The sequence below is a fragment of the Triturus cristatus genome, chromosome 4_1 (assembly GCF_964204655.1).
Source record: "Triturus cristatus chromosome 4_1, aTriCri1.1, whole genome shotgun sequence".
Taxonomy (NCBI): Eukaryota; Metazoa; Chordata; class Amphibia; order Caudata; family Salamandridae; genus Triturus; species Triturus cristatus.
The window spans coordinates 219,987,146-220,008,085 of NC_140585.1; the positions used below are offsets into that span (position 1 = coordinate 219,987,146).

Here is a 20,940-nt window from a genome sequence, read left to right on the forward strand (position 1 = left end):
TTCAGTTAATGCAATATACTTTGCCCCTTTTCTGTCTTAGTGGACGCTTCCATTTCTGCTGCCAAAAAAGTAGTTTCGAGATCTCTGATTTTCTGATGCTCTGTATGTTCCTAGGGACAATGCAGGACATCTCAAAGAAGGAGGTTGATAAAGACTACTGGTCAATCAGGGTATGGCTGTGCAGGTCTCATGTGTTTAACCTTTGTACATCCCTACTTCACCTATGTGCTCCACAGCAGCTTTATAATATTGATGACGGGGAGACCCAAAAGTTCATATGAACTCAAGTGAAATCGAGATTACTATGATGGAAGCTCTAGAAAGCTTTGGAATTGAAATCACAATGTTTTTAATGTGTAGATAGTTAGGGAGAACTACAAAAATGGGCCTACCCCTAGCGCAGTACATTATTATTTGCCTTAATGGGCGGTTCACCATGCACAGGCCAGCTCATGCTTCATCAGGAAATGCAAATTCAATATCCCACCCACAACTCATATTTCACATCCTCTCCTCCTGTAACCTTGTTTTATTTGCTCCCTCTGCTTTCATTTTGTACAGATCTCGGGTACTTTATGGTTGGGTTTGAACTATATAAATCCAACACATACATACTACAAAGGGAAACTGGGGAATATTCTAACAATAATACAGGAGCATGCAATGCAGAAATTACAAAGGTTGCCATGATATATGTTTTCAAAACTCCCAAAGCGGAGGGTGTAAAAAACAAAAAGATAAAAAGTATGGACCCCAGGTATGCTTGTTTAATGATGCAAGAATGAGAGCAAACCAAAGACAGCAAATCAGATCTGTATTTTCAATGATATCACTTACATTGATCTGTCTGGCACATGTCCTACCTACCCAAATGTATATATCTTGAACCTTTAAACATTTGATAGACAGTAGTGTTGAGTTTATATTGTAGATCTGACAGGAAAGGTAAGTGTTATAATTATGTTCCTTTTACTGTGTGTTTATTTCCTTCCTCCTTCTAATACACTTTTCTTCCTTTGGAACCTCCCTGCCTTCTTCCCTTCTCTCTCCCCCCCTCCTTCTCTCCGCTGTTGGTATATCCCTGCTGTTGGTATATCCCTACTGTTGGCCAAGAGGCTACCTTAGAATGTTGGTGAGAGAACCTTCTCTGGCAGAGCAGCTGCTGGACGTGTACTGTGGAGGTGGAATAAAGATGATCTCACCTGTACTAGAGTCTTCATTCACATTGTAACACTGGCGACGAGAAGACTGCGTAAGGGAGCAGTATCCACCTACTTCCCTTCTGTGTAAAGAAAAACAATCCAGTGCTGGGAACTTGCAAAGAAAAACCTTGTGGCCCACAAGGTCAGGTACTTTTACAGAGGAAAAGTAAAGGTGAGATTAATATCTCTGGGTTTCAAGACTTTCAAGTTGATTGTTGTCACATATAAATAACGTGACTATCTTCTGGGAGTAATTTGGGAAATCCGGAGTGTTTAATATATTGTTCGCTTCAGGAGGAGACGGAAATGTAATGAACTGCCGCTTTGACATTCAGCATAAGTAATAAGGTGTAAATTTTACTTTTGAGTTTGTCAGCTGTCATTACTTTTGGAATATCAGCGAGCGAAGTTTCTTTTAAAAGTGACAGACTCAAGCTTTTATTACCGCGTTTGTGTCCTTCCCTTGGCTTTTCAACGCAACTGACGGAAGTGCGCGTTCACACAGCTGCTCTGTCAGATTCACGGGGCTTTGAAATCTTATCCCTGCTCACATGGACCTACCTGGAGGAGCGGTCTGCCAACATCAGTGGCCTTCATCGCGTTTGCAGGGTTTACAGACTGATCTGGGGGAAGCAGACCATTCAGCCTTCTTCCGCCTTCACCAAGACACAGGTGGCGTGTTATGCTCGGGAGACGTGTCAGGCCTGGTATTCGTGTACATGGTCCGTTTACCCCTCCTCTCACTCCTCCTATGAACTTCTCTTCAGTTCAAGTTGCTCAAGGGAAATATTATGAGTTTTCATACCTTGCAACGCGATCTGCGGCAGGAAGGATTATTAGCCTGCATCGATCAAGCCACGGTGACAGGTACAACTCTAAGAAATTTCGCAGATTGACTTAATTAATTATAAAAATTGCGTTATACATTTGCGCATCCTATGCCATTAGAGTTTCTAAAAAGAATTTTTTTTTAAAAACAACACATGGCAGGTTAACAACGGTGACAGGCACACCTTGGATGTTGTATTATAAACTACGTGCGACCAGAGAAGAGGATTCTAATAAAATAGCCTGCCAATCTTGTATTTCAGTGACAGGCACACTACTTCCTTATACATAATAATTTTGCCTGCCATCTCTTCTTTTCAGTGACAGGCACACTAACAGATTTAAGTTGTGCTTTCTTTCTGACACTTGATTAGTCTTATTCATTTTCCCTACCATACCTCCTGTACATTTACATTCTGCTAACTTCTGACAATTTAAAAGATGGCAGCTAGTATGGCTCAACCCCCACCATTTTTAAATGAATTTTCTGAACCAAATAGCCCATGGAAAGAATGGGAGAAAGCATTTGAATCTTACTTAATAGCTATTGGAGGGGAAAAATTTGGCCCAATAAGAAAGCAACATATATTACTACACAACCTTGGTAGTTATGGCAGAAAGATTTTTGATACACTTCCAGACATTCCACAAGGTTCAAATTTAGCTGATGATGAAATGGATGTTTACAATTTGGCACTACTCAAGTTGTGAACATTGTTCTTGAACGACACAAATTCTTTAGCAGGGTCCAAGAGAAGCAAGAAAGTATTTCAAACTATGTTGCTGTGCTAAGGGGTCTGAGTGAACTATGCGAATTCGGGGATCTTAAAGATTCCCTGATTAGAGATCAGATCGTTAGGTGTACTAACAACCCTAGAATCCAGGAAAAGCTACTACAGAAGCAACCCAATCTCCAAAATGCTATTGAAATAGCAAAATCTATTGAACACACAGCGTTATGCATAAAGGAGATGAAATCCCCAACAACTAACGAACAAGTGTCAGAAATTGCATAATTGGCAGAAGAGGATACTGTATGCAAAGTGAAAGAGAAAAGCACTGACCACCTATGTAATGACGATAATACTAAACTCAAATGTTATCGTTGTGGCAGCAGCAGCCACTTAGCAAATAGCCCTAATTGTCAAGCAAGGTCATCTACTTGTAGAAAATGTAATAAGAAGGGGCACTTGGCTAGGATGTGCCACAGTAATTCAAAGAAACCCTCTGGTGTTAACGACACACATGAGAATAAACAAGAGAGTGTGAAGAAAATTGTTTTTCAGATCCACAATTGCAGTGGGGTAAATCAGATTAAGTACCCACAATGTGAAGTCGGTTTGGATGGGAATAAGATTAAAATGTACGCTGGCTCATGTTCATCATTTACTTTGCTTAATATTTCTGACTTCAAGAACATGGAGATTTGTGAGGAAAATGAGTTACTAGTGGCAGATATTTCCCCTAGTAGCTACACCAGGGATTCCATCCCCATGAGAGGGATGATGAATGCTTGTATCTCTTTGAAAGATCGTTCCACCACAGGGAAGGTTTACATTGTCGAAGATGGGTCAAACCTACTGGGGTGGCAACACCAGAAGGATTTAGGGATCAAGCTTGATCCTAACAACCCAGAACAGGTGCTTGTAATAGACCAGGAAGCGTCAGGTAAAGAGATTTGTAGTAAATTCCCTGAAGGGTTTTCTAAAGAATTAGGGCTCCTCAAACATTACCAGCACCGCATTAAGCTGAAACAGAATGCTAGGCCTAAAGTACATAAAACCAGACCCATGTGGGAACCACTCAAAAAAGAATTAACCAAGTTACAGAACTTAGGTATCATACAACCAATAGACTGCTCTGAATGGGTTGCCCCCATAGTGATTGCTAGGAAGGCACAGGGAGAAGACATCCGGCTACGCATTGATCTGAGAGATCTTAATGACAGGTACCCGTTACCCCGCATACATGAAATCCTCAGCACGATGGGCGAGGCAACGTGCTTTATTGTATTAGATCTTTCAATGGCATACCACTAGGTAGAATTGTTCCCAGAATCTAGGGAATGTACGGCATTCACCACACCCTTGGGCACATTCATGTTTTGCAGGATGCCATTTGGTTTGGCCTCAGCGGCCGCTGTATTTCAGAAAATAATGCAGCACATTCTAGAAGGCATACCTAAGACATTATGCTTCCAGGATGATGTCCTTAATTTATGGTGCAACCACAGAGGAGCATAACAAACATCTCTTCCAAGTCCTTTCTAAATTTAAGGAGGCGGGTCTTACACTCAAGGAAGAGAAATGCAAAATAGGTGTGACTACAGTCGATTACCTTGGACACACCTTCACAAAGGAAGGTTTCAAACCTAAAATGTGCCTGATGGAAGCAGTGAAGAATGCCCCTGCTCCCACCAATAAACAAGAGCTTCTATCTTTCTTGGGCTTAGCTGAGTACATGGCCAAGTACGTTAAACATTTTGCAGACCTTACTAGCAAACTCAGAGACCTTACTAAGAGTCACACACAATTCTATTGGCAAGAACAAGAGAAAATATTTGAAGAGCTAAAATCTGCCATTCTCTCCACTCCATATCTTTGCAATTTTGATCCTAAAAGAAGGACAATACTCACTACCGATGCAAGTAATAAGGGTCTGGGTGCCACTCTGTCACAAGTAATTGACGCATAGAGCGCATAGTAGCATTTGCGTCACGCACCCTTAGCAACTCTGAGAAAAACTATTTCGTACTTGAAAAGGAGGCTCTATCCTGTTTCTGGGCCATTAAACACTTCAAATTCTATTTATGGGGAATAAAATTTACAGTGCGAACTGACCACAAACCCCTCATATTCATGTTCAACCCTAAAGGGACTTTTAACAGCACCCCAAGAGTAGCAAGGTGGGTGTTGGGCCTAGAGGGACTCTGTTTCAAGTTCGAGTATGTTGCAGGAGAACACAACTCAGCCGCAGACTTCCTTTCAAGAGCACCCTTAAGTGTGGAAAAACAGTTTGAAATCACAGAGTACCCAATCCTGGAAATACACTTGTCCACCATAAGCTCCACTGAATGGTGTGCTTTCCAAAACCAAGATGTGGTATTGACCCAATTAAAGAACTACACGTTGCACGGGTGGCCGGACATACAAGATGAGGTCAACCATGAAATTAGAAAATTTTGGGAGGTGAGACATGAAATTAATCTACACCAAGACCGGGTTTTGAGGAATGACAGGATTATACCACCATCAGGGTTAAGGGATAAAATTATCGACCTAGTTCATGAAGGACATATGGGGCGAAGTTTGACTAAGTCCAGACTCAGGGAGCGATATTGGTTTCCTGGAATGGATTCTTTGGTAGAAAAAAAAGTAAAAGATTGCAACATGTGCGCAAATAGTGACAAATCCAAGGTTACATATAAAGCACCATTGTCTCCGGTATCTATACCTTGCAAACCATGGGTAAAACTAGCCCTTGATATCATATATCCTATCAACAAAAAAGGAGTTACTAAACGCTTTGCATTTGTTTTGACAGATTACCATTCTCACTGGGTGGTCGTCAGGATGGTTAACCAAACTACAACAGAGACACTTATACATTTCTTGAGAGACACATTCGCATCTGAAGGCATCCCTTCGACCATTGTGACAGATAATGGGGTGCAATTCACTTCATCAGCCATGTCGTCATTCTTGTCAAAGTTAGGCATCACACAGTCTAAGACAGGTCTTTATTGTCCCAGGGCCAACTGCATGGTTGAAAGGGTCAACAGAATGGTCAAAGAACACATCCAACTTGCATGCTCTAACCAATTACCAGTTGAGAAAGTTTTGTAAGAAATGTTATGGGCATGCCATACTACTCCTAATCAATTAACTGGCACCTCCCCAATTTTCGTCCCTAAGAGGGAGGAAACCTGGCACTAAATTCTTCCCCAATTGGATTGGTGGGGGGGGGGAAATTGTGGAGCAGGATGAGGAAGAGAGAAGTAGAATAGTTGTTGCTAACCAGAATAAATATAAACGTTACTATGACATCAAACATGGTACAAAAGAACAGAAATGGGCAATTGGAGACTGGGTGTCAGTTAGAAGACCCACACGTAGTGGGGAGAGTGAATCAAAATTCTTTAAACCAATGAAGATTGTGGAGGTAAAGCAGAATACTGTCACTCTTGAGAATGGTCAAAGCTGGAGCATGGATAGGCTGTCAAGATCCCCTGATCCTGTTTAGAAACACTGAAAGGTCCCACCTGCTCATTTAACTCTGTAACCTTTATCAGGAAATATATCTAGGAGGCATATTAGTTTGGGCTTCCATTCAGACTTTCATAATTCAAACTTTCGTTAAGTTGACTGTAAGATTACTTATTTTTTCCCCTCTTCTTTTAGGGGGAAGATGTGTTATAATTATGTTCCTTTTACTGTGTGTTTATTTCCTTCCTCGTTCTAATACACTTTTCTTCCTTTGGAACCTCCCTGCCTTCTTCCCTTCTCTCTCCCCCCCTCCTTCTCTCCGCTGTTGGTATATCCCTACTCTTGGCCGAGAGGCTACCTTAGAATGTTGATGAGAGAACCTTCTCTGGAAGAGCAGCTGCTGGATGTGTACTGTGGAGGTGGAATAAAGATGATCTCACCTGTACTAGAGTCTTCATTCTCATTGTAACAATAAGCACATACCAAATCTGCAAAATGGTTCATTTCCAATCGGTAGCTCTTGTTGCCACGGTCAGCCTGAAGGTTGTGATTCCTCACTTTCTGCCATGTGGCCTCCCATGCGTTCCTTCGGAACTTCTCCATATCAGCATTTAAGTATTTCCTTCCTGAAAAGAAGAAGAAATGCAAATAGGAAGAGCCCTCTGTGCATACATTGTACTAATCTCTGCCAAATGTTTTCTGTGTGATCCCTTTAGCGAAATAATTTTTGAGCCACCAAAATTGCTACTTTTTAAGAATGAATACAATTTAGGGATAAGAAGTCCTTCCCAAGTTCCATCCTCCCTGAACTCCATGTGTCGTTTCTAGACCAGTGCTGTGTGGCTCTGAATAGTATAGCTATCCACACCACCATTACCCTGACCACTAGAACAGACTCTCGTCCAAACTGGTTTTTTGTTAGGCTATAAGAGCCCATGCCAATGATATAGAATTTTAGGTTGCTTCTAGCCAGGCATTTCTTATGCAACTGAGTCCTACATCTGAAGCAAGGGGTTTGTTTTTTCAAGTCGTCAGAGGATGGATCTATATATAGATGCATGTTTTTGGACAGAATACCATGGAGAGTAATGTGAGCAAGGAATATCAGCTGGTCCATCCACTGAGCTCAAAACCCTAGAGAGGCACTGAATGAAGATTTATCCTGCCATTTTTCTAACAGATGAAGTTTATCTCAAATGTGATCAGTAGCAATGATATACTGTAAGATTGGTTGGCTAGAAATATGAGGGTTAATATCACTCAGAACCATGTTTCTTGGACAAAGGAGAACACCCATCCTGAGGGCCTCAAACTGGTCATGTTTCCACATTACTCAGTAGGAGTATTCATTCGGCACATTTGTATATCCTAATTTTAAAAATATTTTTAGATTGAACTTCCCCTGGCATTCAAGCAGAGCCAAGTTGTGTGCCATCCGCATAACGGGGAAAATGTAGTAGTTGTCTCTTACTAATGTGGTTGTTAGTGTTCAATGGCCCAGCAAACGAACACCATCTTTGGGGATCAACACTGTATTTAGGGCCAACAGTTGAAATGGCCGCAGTGGATTAGTACATTTTTGAATGGTGGCAGGCTTGCCTGACAGTCTCCTAAGGTGGCATAAATGGGTGTAGTGAAATTAGGAACTTGATGAGTACAGTACACACATGTGTGCAAGCATGCACATATACGCACAGGCACATAACCACCCTTCACTTAGTAGAGACAACCTTTCATTTAGGAGCACTGAGGAGGCAGGAATGAAAGAACATCTCTTCACACACACAAATACTTGACAGGGAGACATCAAGTGTTATTGAAGAAGACATAGGAGGGAGAATGGAGGGACACACACACACACCGACTCTCCGCTACTTCAACTGTAGACAACCGGTGTCCTTGGTTATGGAGGAATGGATGAAATATTATATTTGCTGCTTAAATCTATCTGCTGGTTTATTTACTCATGACATTGGCTTAGAAACAGACATCCGCAGTAGGCGTGCTAATCCCACCAGGAGTTTTGATCCTTCTAAAAATGTAAATTGCATGTATAAACATTTCTTCACAAATGACCATAGCTTGACATACTTTTACTTTATATTTCAGGAAAACTGATTCATTTTTGGCACGGTTAAAAGAGAAGGGTGTGTAAGATTTCTGGTGAACTGTTTCTCATTCTCATTTCAGTGCAATCTTCCAATTAACGGTATCATTCTCAACATGGTTGTCTTCAAGGTTTCAACAAACGGATGTACTTTGGAAACTACAGAGAGCCTTTCTTACCGTACTTGGACTTCCATGTCTCCCATTCCTGGTCAAGATGTTTGGAAGCAATGGAAAAGGCCAGGAGAGCTGGCAGGAGGATAACTGCTTGCATCGCCTGCATCCTATAAGAAGAGAAATAGGCAGGGTAAAGTTTCAATTGATGTAATTTGTTCCAAGTTTACATCCTATTGTACCCTCTGACTAGTGCTAAAGCCCCCTTCACAGGGATCAATGTACTCCCCTGTAGGAACTCTCGATAAACATCTCTAATTGCTAATACACCCAAGAAATTCTTACAGTCTACGCACTCAACAGGAAGTTGTACTCTTTAATGGGGCCTACCAATGAGAACATGGAAGTGACCTGTGAGTTGCCTGGGTTTCTTCTCTGACTGTCAGTGATGGTCATGAATGAAAGACATACAGAAACAAGACAAGGCATGAAAGATACTTGTTTATGTGCCCACTTTAACCAGACTTATCTAAGTTTCAATGTCACTGTGCATTAAATATTGTTACATTTCGATTGACTAACAATGGCTGCCTTGGTGTGCTTTAGTTTCCAATTTTAGTTGGAAAGGCAGTCACCGTTTAATCTGTATTGCCATAAGTGTTTGGGTCTAGATACAGTCCAACATAGGGAATAATAAGAGACATAGAGAAACACTGCTTCAGTTTTACTACCTCACCTACGACCTTTTGGAATTTATAAATGTTTTCCAGGTTATACTTACACATTGTGCTCACAACAGCTACCTACTCATAATCCTGAAAACAATTGTAACTTAAATTTTTACAAGAAATAATATATCCATGGGTATTTTGGAAACAAAATAAAAAATAGCAAATTATAATGCACTTCCTAGGTTTTTCTTCTTTTCAGGGAGAGAAAGGGTCACAAAATGTTTTTTTAATGATAAAATTCTTAGAAGACTGTGGGTGGTGACAAAATTCAGTGCATTCCCATTCAGGCATGCCCACCGGCCACTGCCAGGAGCAGATCTATTCAGTTTGACTATTTCCATTTACAAGTGTCAAAGCGAGTTTTCTCCCTTGTAAATCAACCTATTCATGCAAGTAAGAATGATTTACATGACCAAAAACTCATAAATGAGGCATTCAATGCCAAGTCATTGCCTTGGAAAGGGATAGACTTTATTTACAGACAATAACAAATGATATAATATGATGTGATATGGTATGAAATTAAATGATTTGAAGGATATTTGTAGAGCGCTGCAAATGCCCGAATGCGTCATGGCAATAACATGATATTTGTCAAATAAAAATAGAGCCTGGCACCTTCAGGGCCTGAAATACAATCCAAAGTGTTTTAAAGCTGTGAGGCACAGACCCTACAACTGCTCTGTTTGTATGGCTGTTTCCTCATTTCATTCCCAACTCCAGACCCATGCTCTGCCGGGGCTTCAGTCACAGCCCCCCCCCGAGCTCCAGCCCATTCCTCAAGTAATTGCAACATCATCCCCAGCTGGACCCACACTCTCAACTCAAGGCCTGCTCTTGAGCCCCCGTCTCTTTCTGCCCCATCCCCTGTGCACCTCAGCCCAGCTTAAAATCTTTCTTAGCCTTGTTCTTGCCTGTCCTCAGCTGTTATTCCTACCTATGGCTTCTGTTCTCTGACTATTCGACCACTCAATTTAAAATACATCATACCTTATTTGTCTGGTCACATTCGAATATTTAAGTCTTCTGTTTTGTAATTTGTGTTCATGTACTTACAGTGCCCTAACCAGCAAAATGGCAAGGAGCAGAATAAAAAAACCAACGACTGTTTTGAATTTTTAAAAAACAAATAATATAACAATAAATGTTATTAAATAACCTATTTTGAATTTAAAAAATAAGATAAAACTCAATGGTATTGCAAATTAATAACGTTTATTGTTACAATATTTCTAAGTTTGAAATAGGTGATTAAAAATGTATAATTAAATAATAAATTTGTAATATTTGTATATATTTGTCACATTAATTTATATTTATAACTATTTTATATCATTCAATTAAATTTAACAGTATTTCATATGGGGTTTTATTTTGAGTCCCAACCGCCATTATTTTCCATTGGACGGTGTTGCAGTACCAGTGGTAGGCCATGTGTAGTGCTGGACTTACAACAAAAATGTAAGTTAGTACAAAAGTGTGAGTTGCTACAAAAGTGTAGTTTGTAAATATCAAAAAGTAGTAAACTTACTGAAAAGTGTAACCTTAATCAACAGTGCAAGCTACCTTTGTGAATCAGACCCATAGTTACAAATAGGGCTATTAGGTGTTCCATCAGTCAGAGAACCAGGGAGGAGCTGTGAATGGTTGCAAAACGGAAGTGCAAAGCTTCTCTGTGGCTTGTGAACAGTGGATTACAGAGTTTTAACATATATGTGTATATCTTCAAGAAACCAGGAGGGATTTGTCACACACATCAGAATACTTATGACAATAAACCAAGCGCATGATGCAAGCATTTGTTTGACAATAGTAAATATAGGAGAATAAGATCACAATATCTCACCAGAGAGTGAAATTTTATTTTTTTATTCTAATCCTGTTTAAGGATACTAAATACATTGCACAACCACAAGCATAACTAAGGGACTAAAAAGTTTGAGAAAGATGCAGGGAGAGCACACATCTTGAAAGCTGTTCATTATAGCGAATTCCGACTCATTCGCAATCACTAAAACAGAGGATAATGGAATGTCCCTCTTATAATGATGTCTGGTGGGATTTGGGGTTTAAATCTGTTGGGACATAATCCACTATGTGCCTCCTTTAAGAGCCATTCTTGCTCAAGTCTGAAGCATGTTTGCTTCTGTTATCCTGAGAATATTTCCCATAAACAATCCAGTGAAACAAATACATGTGGTAATTATTATTAATACCTAGTGTAATATTGCCCCTGTCCCTTGTATAACGTAAGCATTGGCAAGGTCAACAGGTCTGCCATTTTGTTTCAGGACGTGTTTGTTAATAGTTAGTCGATCTTGTGTGTGTTATTTTTAGGGGTCCTAGGAAGAAAGTTCCTTAATGAAGCACCATTTTGGTGCTGCAAATACATGGAGGCTGGAAGTAGGGCTGATCTGCTGAACAAACTGAATTAGGAATGTCAGGGAGCGCCCCCAAAGGAGGGATACTGGAAGTTTTGCACTTTGAAAGATGAACTTTAGAGGCACACACAACTAAATATTGCACATTGTAGTATTTTTGTTTCATCATTAATAATTCCTACACGCATCTCAATTTTGAACAAATAAAGCTGTAAACAGCATCCAAACAACATGCCCTTCTTAAACATATAATCCATTTATTAGCAATTAAAAACTCACTATGTCAATTACACAAATATATCAAAGAGCATACACTATCATGTTGCACCTGCAGTCTAACACAAAAATACTCGATGTCCTGTAACCAATTACCAATGGAAACACACAATAGCTTTATTTACCATTCTCCTGTGTTGACTTGCTATACAGCTGATTAGCTTCACTTGCTTGCTTCCCTACAGCCTTAGAAAGCAGGCATTTCTGATCATGTAGGCGTGCTTTATTTTGTATAATACACTCAAAAGTTGCCTTAAATTATATCTGTCACTCCCAGGCTCACTGACATGTCCTATGATCAACTTTTAATATTTCTTGTACTGTAATTTCCTCTCATTTTCTGATTTACTCTATCTTGTTTGCTTAATCATTTGTTCATTCAAAATGAAACCCTCAAATCTGGTAAAGAGAGGCGCGTTCAAATAATAGCATTCTGTGACGTTTGTCCCACACAATTATCTACTACCATCACTGTTATAAAACATTTAAGTCAAATAATATATTTACAGTTTGCATGCTATGAGTCTTCAGCTGAGCCTTCTATAGGTTACCTGACTGGTAGGCCTGGCAGGTTTTCGTCGATCTCAGGACGCGCTCTCAGTGGTACCTCTTGGAGAAGGATGCCCAAGTCTCGCGCGCCGGCCATTTTATGGAGCCCTTAGAATCTGATAGGAGCCCTGATTTTCCTGTCTCATTTCCTCTGCTGGTGGGCGGGCTTGGGTAAGATGATCCCCGAGAGAGATGAGGCCTTATCACAACGGTCTCCTCAAACGTCCGTCAATATCCTCAGGCCTACTACGTCCCCATTCATAATCTGCATCAACTGTCAACCACCCAGTGACCACAGCTTTCAGAACTGTTGTGGACAAGCACATCACTACGGAGGAATCACAGCATGTACACCCATCACATTAAGTCTTAGACCAAGTAAAATACTAGAAATAAATCACAGGGGGTCGTGGTTTCAGTGTTGGGTCTGGGTAAATCATAATAAGAATTGGCAAAGCCAAAGGGTTTTGCTTCCTTGAGATATATTTTTGTTCCTTTGTGGTGTTGGTGTTTGTTGTTGTTTTTTTGCTTTTGTAGCTTTTTTTCTGGTATCGTTATTGTACTGTGTTGGGGATTCAAAACATTGTATTGCTGATTGGGGCAGTGACATGCTACATTTGCAGTTTGTGAATTATTTTTTGCTTTGAAATGGTGTTGCTAATAGAGAGATTATAGAAAGAACAGATTTTCCAGCATTTGAACATCATTTTTGGCAATAAAATGAAACTAAGATGACAAAAACCACCGTCATAAGCCTACAGGAGTGGCGTCCTCTGGTCTGGGAAGGGCAGGCTTTTGAGTGATATAATCAAATTGCAAACTTTTGAAAAGTTCACTTTAGCAGACATTGAATCAACTATTCTTAAGGCCAGGCCAGGTCACACTTGGACCCATGTCCGCTTAGCATTTTAAAACAGGCTGTATCAATAGTTAATATACAGATCAACCCAGTAGCGGCCGGCAACATTTAAACATGGTGGGGTGCGATGCCCAAACAACTTATCCTATACATGTTGCATGTGATTGAGGATACTGTTGCCATCTCTCTCTTCTCTCCTCGGCAGAAAGGGAATTCTTCCCTTGTACAACCCGAAACCAACCAATCCTGGAGCTGTAGCGCAGCTCCAGTATTGCTTGGAGCAGGCTAACCCAGTGCTCATTTTGAGGCTGGGGGCCTGCAGCTGCAATTCCTCGGCTGTTTCTCAGCCCTAGGATGGCAGGCTCTGAAGTGCGCAGGTCAGTTTGGCCGTCTGAAAACAGCCGGCCAATCTGACATGGGCCGTGCCAGGGGACTGAAGCAATAGTGCAATTGCACTAATCAGCCCCGCTCCCTGCCCTCGCACTGTAACAGCGCAAGCCTGCCACACATAATAAAATGGTATCTTTTACCATTTTATTAATGTGGGTGCCTGCTGTGCCGGCAGCAGGAAGGGCGACACTCCTACGCCATACCGGAAGAGCTGTCCCTGGATCAACCCACTATTTAATCAATCACTGAAACTAGGAGCAGTCCCTTCTCATGGGAAAAATCTCTAGTGCTCTTACTATTAAAAATGTCCAACGCAGAACAACTTTGTCTGAGCTTATTTTCCTTCTTCCAGCCTTAGGGAGAATGCTGGAAAAATTGGTAAAAATCCAGTTTACCCAGATAACGGAGGGCAAATGGATCCTGCATGTTACTCAATCAGGCTTTCGTCCCCATGGAGCTCAGTTAGAGGTTACCGAGTTTGTTGAGGTTAACCTTGACAATGGAAAAAAGCAATGGTCATTTGTTTAGATCTCTCAGCGGCTTTTGACACAGTGTCCCATGACATCCTCCTAAAGAGGCTGGAGGAATCTGGGATGGTTGGTAAAGCAGCGCTGTGGCAAAATCTTTGTTATCTGAAGGGAAACAGGCTATTATCTTCCACCATTTAACTAGAGCTATAAAGAATCGAGATATGGGCTATTGTAGGGTTTAGCACTGTTTAATATCTAGATGGCATCGCTGGCAAAGGAAGTGTAGGAGAGTAGGATCTGCTTCACATGGGTACCCCTAATTTTTGCTGCTGTTTTACAGTTTTTTACCTTAGTCTGGCTGTGGCCCTGCTAATCAGGACCACAGCCTAGCTGCTTCCTCTCTAAAATGGTTTGCATGTACATTAGGTACATATCTAATTGGATTCTGGAGTGCCTTATAAGCCCCTAGTATATGGTATACTATGTAACTAGGGCATAGGTACCTCAGAGGCCTACCAGGGGCTGAAGCATGTATAATGCCAACCCTGGGAAGCACTCCAAAATGGCACCACAGGTCTGCTACTGCAGCCTGGGTAAGGGTGTGCTTGCACCCCTTACAGTAGTTTAGGCTACCTATATCACTATCATTGCACACACATATAAAACCTATAAGTTACTCCTATGGCAGGCCTTAACAATCCTGAAGGCAGAGTGCTTGGCTTTTATGTGAGTGGGTGCCCCTGCATGAGCAGACCCCCTCTGCAGCATCCGGAGTACCTCCTCTGATGCTGTTTGTGGTGCAACCTGACCATATACTCTTAAGTGCATTATAACCTCGCGGTAAATGCTAACTTTGTGATGGCTGCACGGAAACATGTCGTGTTTGGTGTCAAACGCTTTGGAAAACTACCCCCCGCCAGTTCTGGCGGCGGGGGTAGCATTCCACCCTTCTAGAGGGAGAGACATGTTCACACTGGTCTAACCCGGTAGGACTTTCCTGAGCCCTGGCATCACAGAATGGATGCCTCTGCCACAGACATGGGTCTGGCCTCCTGCTGCTGACTGAAACTCCGGCAGGGGAGGCCTGGACAATAGGTTTCCTGCTCCTCAGACAGGCAGATGTGTATTGGGGCTGGGCGGGAGCACTCTCTGGTGCTTTGAAGCCCTGCCCTGGGGGCACACTTGGTGTCCCTGTGCATAGTCCATTTCAAACCGGTTGCAGGGGCTACCTTCCCCTGCTCTGGCATGAAACTGGACAAAGGAAATGGGTGTAACCCCCCTCTTTCCAAAGCCTCCCATAGGTGGGTCCCTAGAGTGTGTCCAACCCCCAAACTTAGTATAAGTATGGGAACCCAGTCTTTGAGACTTTAGATTACCCTGGATGAAACTCTGCAACATATATCCTGGACCTTCGACTTTTTATCACGACTAGAAGACAGCAGAAATCTCCCTTGGGGTCAAGGAGTGACTCCCCTGCTTGGCAGGCACCAAAGAAGCAACTGACCGGTCTGCATCGCTGAAGCTCCTGCCCGACGCCAAAGTCTTTGCATCACCAGCGATAGATTTCCAGATTTCCAGATTTCCAGGCTACCCTGAGTCCACAGCAAAGCTGAGGCCCGTGGCTATCGCGGGTGACGTGGAACCGTGACCCCTGGACATCGTGACGTTTTGCAGCAACACTATCTTCCTGGTCCTCCTTGAAGTTGTTCTTTGGGCTCCAAGTAGCCCCAGCCTTGAGCACCTTCTGCACTGAAGATTGCTGGCCTCCACTCCGTGAGTGACCCGTAGGCACGTTTCAAGTGCGACCGCTCGAGGCTCCTTCGCGATCACTAGCCTGTTGGCTAGCAGATCCCCACGAAGGCAACTCCTCTTCTAATTAGGCTTCCCTGATTGCTCCAGATATGCCCTGACTTACCCTCACAGGGTGAGTCCCTCAGACCTTGCTGGTCTGCACCGCAGTCCTTTCTCTGAATTCGAGTGATTTGCTGTTGCCAAGGCTTGTTGGGTCCATTCTGGTCGTCGATACCACAGCACTCGACAGACTTTGTGGGGCAGCTCGAATCCGGCTCGTGGACTTCGTTGATGACACCTGCACCTCGTGGCTGAAGAGTCAAGGCACCCATCAACTCACCTGAAGCACCCGACATCTGTGGGCATTGGTCCATCCTGCCCTCGGTCACTGGCTAGTGAACCAGACTCTGTCCCCTCTGCTTTCAGGTTCCTTCCATCCTAGATCCAGGCTTGGATCTCTTCGGACACTTCTCCTCTTTACGGCAGCAGCAGTTCTTTGCCAGCTTCCATTGCAATCGATGATGCAACGCGACACCAAAAGACAGCTCTGCACCCGGCTTCCCTGGGTGAGGTAACTCGAGTACTCCGGTGCTCCCGTGGGTTCTAGCCCTAGAACTTCTTAAGTCCAAAAGGGTTTGGTCCTGATTCGATTCTAAGTGTCCCTAATCTTTATCTAATCTTTAAAATTCCAACCGCGACATTGCCCATAGAAGCTAACGGGAAACCGCGGTTGTGTTAACACACTGCATACAGTCCCCGTGGGTCCCCTGTGTCCATACCTTGGGTGGTTCCTTGGGGTCCCAGCAATTTTACAGGCTCTAGGCCTTGTGTCTATTCCAGTTGTGGTTCTTATACCACTTTTTTGGTATATGGTTTGGTATGCCCCTAGTGCCCAAACGTGTATTTGTGCTATTACTGTTGATTGCTAACTTGTAAATTAAGTACTTTGAACTCCAGTCTCATAAAGAGACTAGAGGGGTGTGTTTTAACCTAAATACATATATTTTGAATATATACCTGGTGTGGTTGTCCTTTCATTTGATCATTCAAGAGATTATAGACTGGTAAAACAAGCTGCTTTACATTCCTTCAAGACTTAGCCTGAAGGCTGCTCTCCATAGCTACCACTAGGATAGCTTTCAATAAAGGTTGTCTTTAACCTATCACCATAAGCGGTTGTTTGGACTGATACAAGGTGCCCACTAGAACTAGTGGACAGCATATATCAGGCCACCTTCTCACAGGGAGTAGAGCTGTGCTGTTTTAAATTGTGTCCTATGCTCATGATAGACAATGTATGCTAGCATTTTAGCAAGATGAGGACATGGTTGTGGAGAAATTCCAATGCTGTCATACGAGGGTAGCTTGATGAATGCAACACAAGAGTCTCAAACTGAACTCGGACAAGTCTGAGGTTCTGGTTTTTGGGAACTCAGAATCTTTGGACCATGTGAGACTATGGCCCAAAGATCTTCTCAAGCCCCCTGGTCCCTACCTCGGTTGCTGAAAATTTGGGAATAAAATTTGATAAAGATCTATTGTTCAAGCCACAGACAACCAGAACATAGCACACCTTCCCGTTTTGTTCATAAAACATGCACAAAACAACAAAGACGTACAAGGCAAAATGTACATAATACATGATAACTGATAACAAGCCAGAACACTAGTAAAATCTAAACTAATGTAAAGAGAAAATCCAACAGAGAGTGAACTGCAACAAAAGTGATAAAAAATATATATGGGCAAGATGACAGGCATTGAGTTTGATTGCTGTTCTCTTCCTATGTGCCAAACTCATTTAATTTCTTCTGCTTTGGACAGACTGCACTTGGACAGTCGTTCAGCTTTCCCCAACATATTTCTTGGAATCATCCAAGACTGACTTGACTCCCTTTCCCCAGATTGAACTTCAACTGTGTCACTCTTACCAACCTTTATAACTCTTTCATAGTTACACATTGATCATTTGACAATTTGATAGCATTTGCCTTCTCATTCCACAACCTTCTGGAGAGGGCCAAATCTCACCCTCTCTTTCCTCGTCCTGGTTCCAGGGACTTTCATATGGGAAAGGTAATTTGCTTCCAGCTTTCACTTTTAGCATTTTCAGCAAATCAAATCATTCTGTGATCTTACTTTTAGTATATCCAATTTTATCCGGAGCATGCTTCATACCATCCATTACACTTTCTTTACCACTCCATTCACCAACCTTCATCTTAGGCAGGCTGCAGCAAATTCAGTGAAGATCTACCTCTTAGAGCGCTGAATGTTATGATGTCTGTCACACTGTGCGGTGTATTGCAGTAAGCCCACAACATTGTTCTCAGGGCTTCACCATGTTCAGCACCTTCAATAATTGCCCCTTTAAGACCTTCACTTTCCAAACAATTCATACTGTTTGCCAGACAAATGCTTTGATGTTGCTATGGATGACACCTTTTGTGTTTGATGCCGGAACCTGTTAAATATTCCTTCTTTTTTATATAAGTGAACTGGACACCATCAAGTAGTAGCTTCAGTGAAGGACAAAATTACACTCTGTTTATCCATCTCCCTCACCAACATCCCTTCTATCCATTTGGAGACAGGCAACTAAGACAGTGGCATCTGAAAGCAGATGGTAACATACTGATGCCCCCCAAAAACAATGCATACTCTTTTTGTGAATCTGTTGTTATTGACTTTTTCATATAAGCGCATCATGACGATTACATATACATGTACTGTTGGGCGCTGCAGTGGTTACAATTCGCGCCACATGCAAGAACTTATACAGTATCAGCATATGTCTCAGCGTAATACAAGAAGCTTGGGAGGACAAAGGCAATGTGTGCATTTCCATTACGTAAGCAAGGGAAGGAGAAAAGAAAAGGGAGAGGGGACATAAGGACATGGTAGGCCATGTACATCTCACAGTCTGAAGTGTCCAAAGAATCTTGGATAGTAGTTCATGTTTGCCTCCACATGCGTGTGCACGTATGACCGTGCAGAGTCCTTGTTTGCACTGACGCGCGTTTACAATTAGGGATCAGTAAAAGATTCACAGGTAATTACGCAAAAAAGAAAACCCGAGCAACAAAACATGTACACAACTTATAAAACATATAACATATGACCCGCAACCCCCATACAGATGCATGGACAGTGTTACAAGTGGTCCATACGATTCACAGATATCAACTGCCTCCCTGTGTCCAAGATGTGTATACGTGTGTTGTATTAACCAATACATGCTTGTTGTAAAGAGAGTGGTGTGGTGTATACCTGCATTAGTGGTCTGCGGCTTGGGCGACAGATGGATCTACCGGCGGTGTGTCTGTGTTATATTGCAGCTCAGTGTATATGGGATCCCAGTATGTGGCGATAGGGGTCTTACGTAGCCCCAGGGTTCCCTCGCGCTTAATAGTGAAACTTTCCGCTTTGGCCCCTGCGAGCATGGAATTACGCCAAGCGCATTTATGAGGGGGGTCCGATGCTTTCCACTTTTTTCTAATCAGCCTCTTAGCCACTATTGATCCCAGATCTAAAAATCTGGACGTGACTTTCGTTGTGGGTGTCCTGTGGAACTTGTGTAATAGGTATGTAGGCCATTCGAACGGCAACTCCCGGCTGGTGCAAGCATGTAGCAATGCGGTCACCTCCCTCCAATATGTGTTTACTTTATGGCAGCACCAGAACATGTGAAGCAAATCAGCCTCCAGTTCCTCGCCTCTTGGGCATATAGCATCACCACGATTGAAGTATTGGTTAATTTTCGCAGGCGTGTGATATGCCCTATGGATGATATACAATTGTATCTGTCGGAAGTGCATGCTCTGAGGAATGCGTGTCGGGCTCTCACGTGCTTGGACCCACTCTTTATCAGTGAACTGGCAACCCAGATCTTGTTCCCATTTGCGGCGAAGTGTATCAAGGCTGAACGCTGCGTGGACCCTGAGCGAAGCTGCAAACCAGTGTGTCAGATGTCTACCTTGTCCCATGACGTGTAGGTATTGCATAGTGAGGTGTGTCCGCGGCTCTGTAATAATATCTCCCTATTTTGCCGTGTGCGAGGCCACAAGTGCTCGGTGAGTGAGAAACTGCCCAGGTGGTAATCCCTCTTCCTCTACAAGAGTTGTGTATGGCGTAAGCATTCCTTCATGCTACAGATCCACAAGAGTATGTATGCCCTTTTCCTGCCACTCCCTGAGTGTGAGTGTTGTCAGGACCGACTGCCCAGTGGTAGTTCCCTCCAGTGGTAGCGCCGGTGCATAGGGGATCACACAAAAACAATGCATACTCTTTACCAAATTCTTTCAGGACACCCCACGTCAAGCATGAGTGGAACCCTACTTTTAACCACCTTATTATTACCCATTCACCTTGCACAATTTCCAACCCTGTTTTCACATCCCTATACATACCAGGCCACCAATCGAATTTCCAGATGACCTTCATTAATGATGTCAATCAATTTACACCTAATAACATGTGTGGAATTGCCTTATCTTCCCTAAAGAGCAACCCCTCTTCAACAGACTGAATCTTGCTGTGAGCTTGCAAATCATGGGGCGATTTTACCCATGATACATGATCAATGAAGCACATTCCTCCATTTGGTTTCATGAACAGATTTCATGGAGTTCCATGTAACATTTCCTACTAAACACTCTTCATTAGTCCAATCTTCCACACTCTCAGTTCCATCCTCACCTTATCCCAGAAGGCAAGAGAAACAATCCACCTTCTTTTTCCTTCTCCCTGGTCCATATATAACCTCACAATAGTGTTGCAACAATTTTGAACTTAGTCTGTCTTATTGGGCCGTCTTTCTGCTGGAAGTCACATTTTTACCTCTTGAAATGGGAATCAGAGGCTTCTGATCTGTCAGCATCACAAATTTGACTCCCCAAACACAGGATCTCACAGCCCAAGTACAGGCTAACATTTCACACTCAATAATCAATCAATCAGCGGTTTGTAAATCGTGGCTACTCACCTGTGAGGGTCTCAAGGTGCTGAGAGGGGGAAAAGGGAGCTGCTGATCCGTCTG

At 42.6% G+C, this 20,940-nt stretch overlaps 1 protein-coding gene across 1 annotated transcript in view; it reads right to left on the reverse strand.

Moving 5' to 3' along the window:
• LOC146854120 (cathepsin S-like) overlaps nt 1–12,472 on the reverse strand; it is a 45,457-nt gene extending 32,985 nt beyond the window's left edge. The window contains exons 1-3 of the mRNA XM_085651896.1: nt 12,395–12,472; nt 8,522–8,625; nt 6,719–6,861 (exon numbers count right to left, since the gene is read on the reverse strand). Coding sequence (XP_085508022.1) covers nt 6,719–6,861; nt 8,522–8,624 — 246 coding nt within the window. The 5' untranslated portion in view covers nt 8,625; nt 12,395–12,472. The remainder of the gene's footprint in view (nt 1–6,718; nt 6,862–8,521; nt 8,626–12,394) is intronic.
• Nucleotides 12,473–20,940: the final 8,468 nt, after the last annotated feature.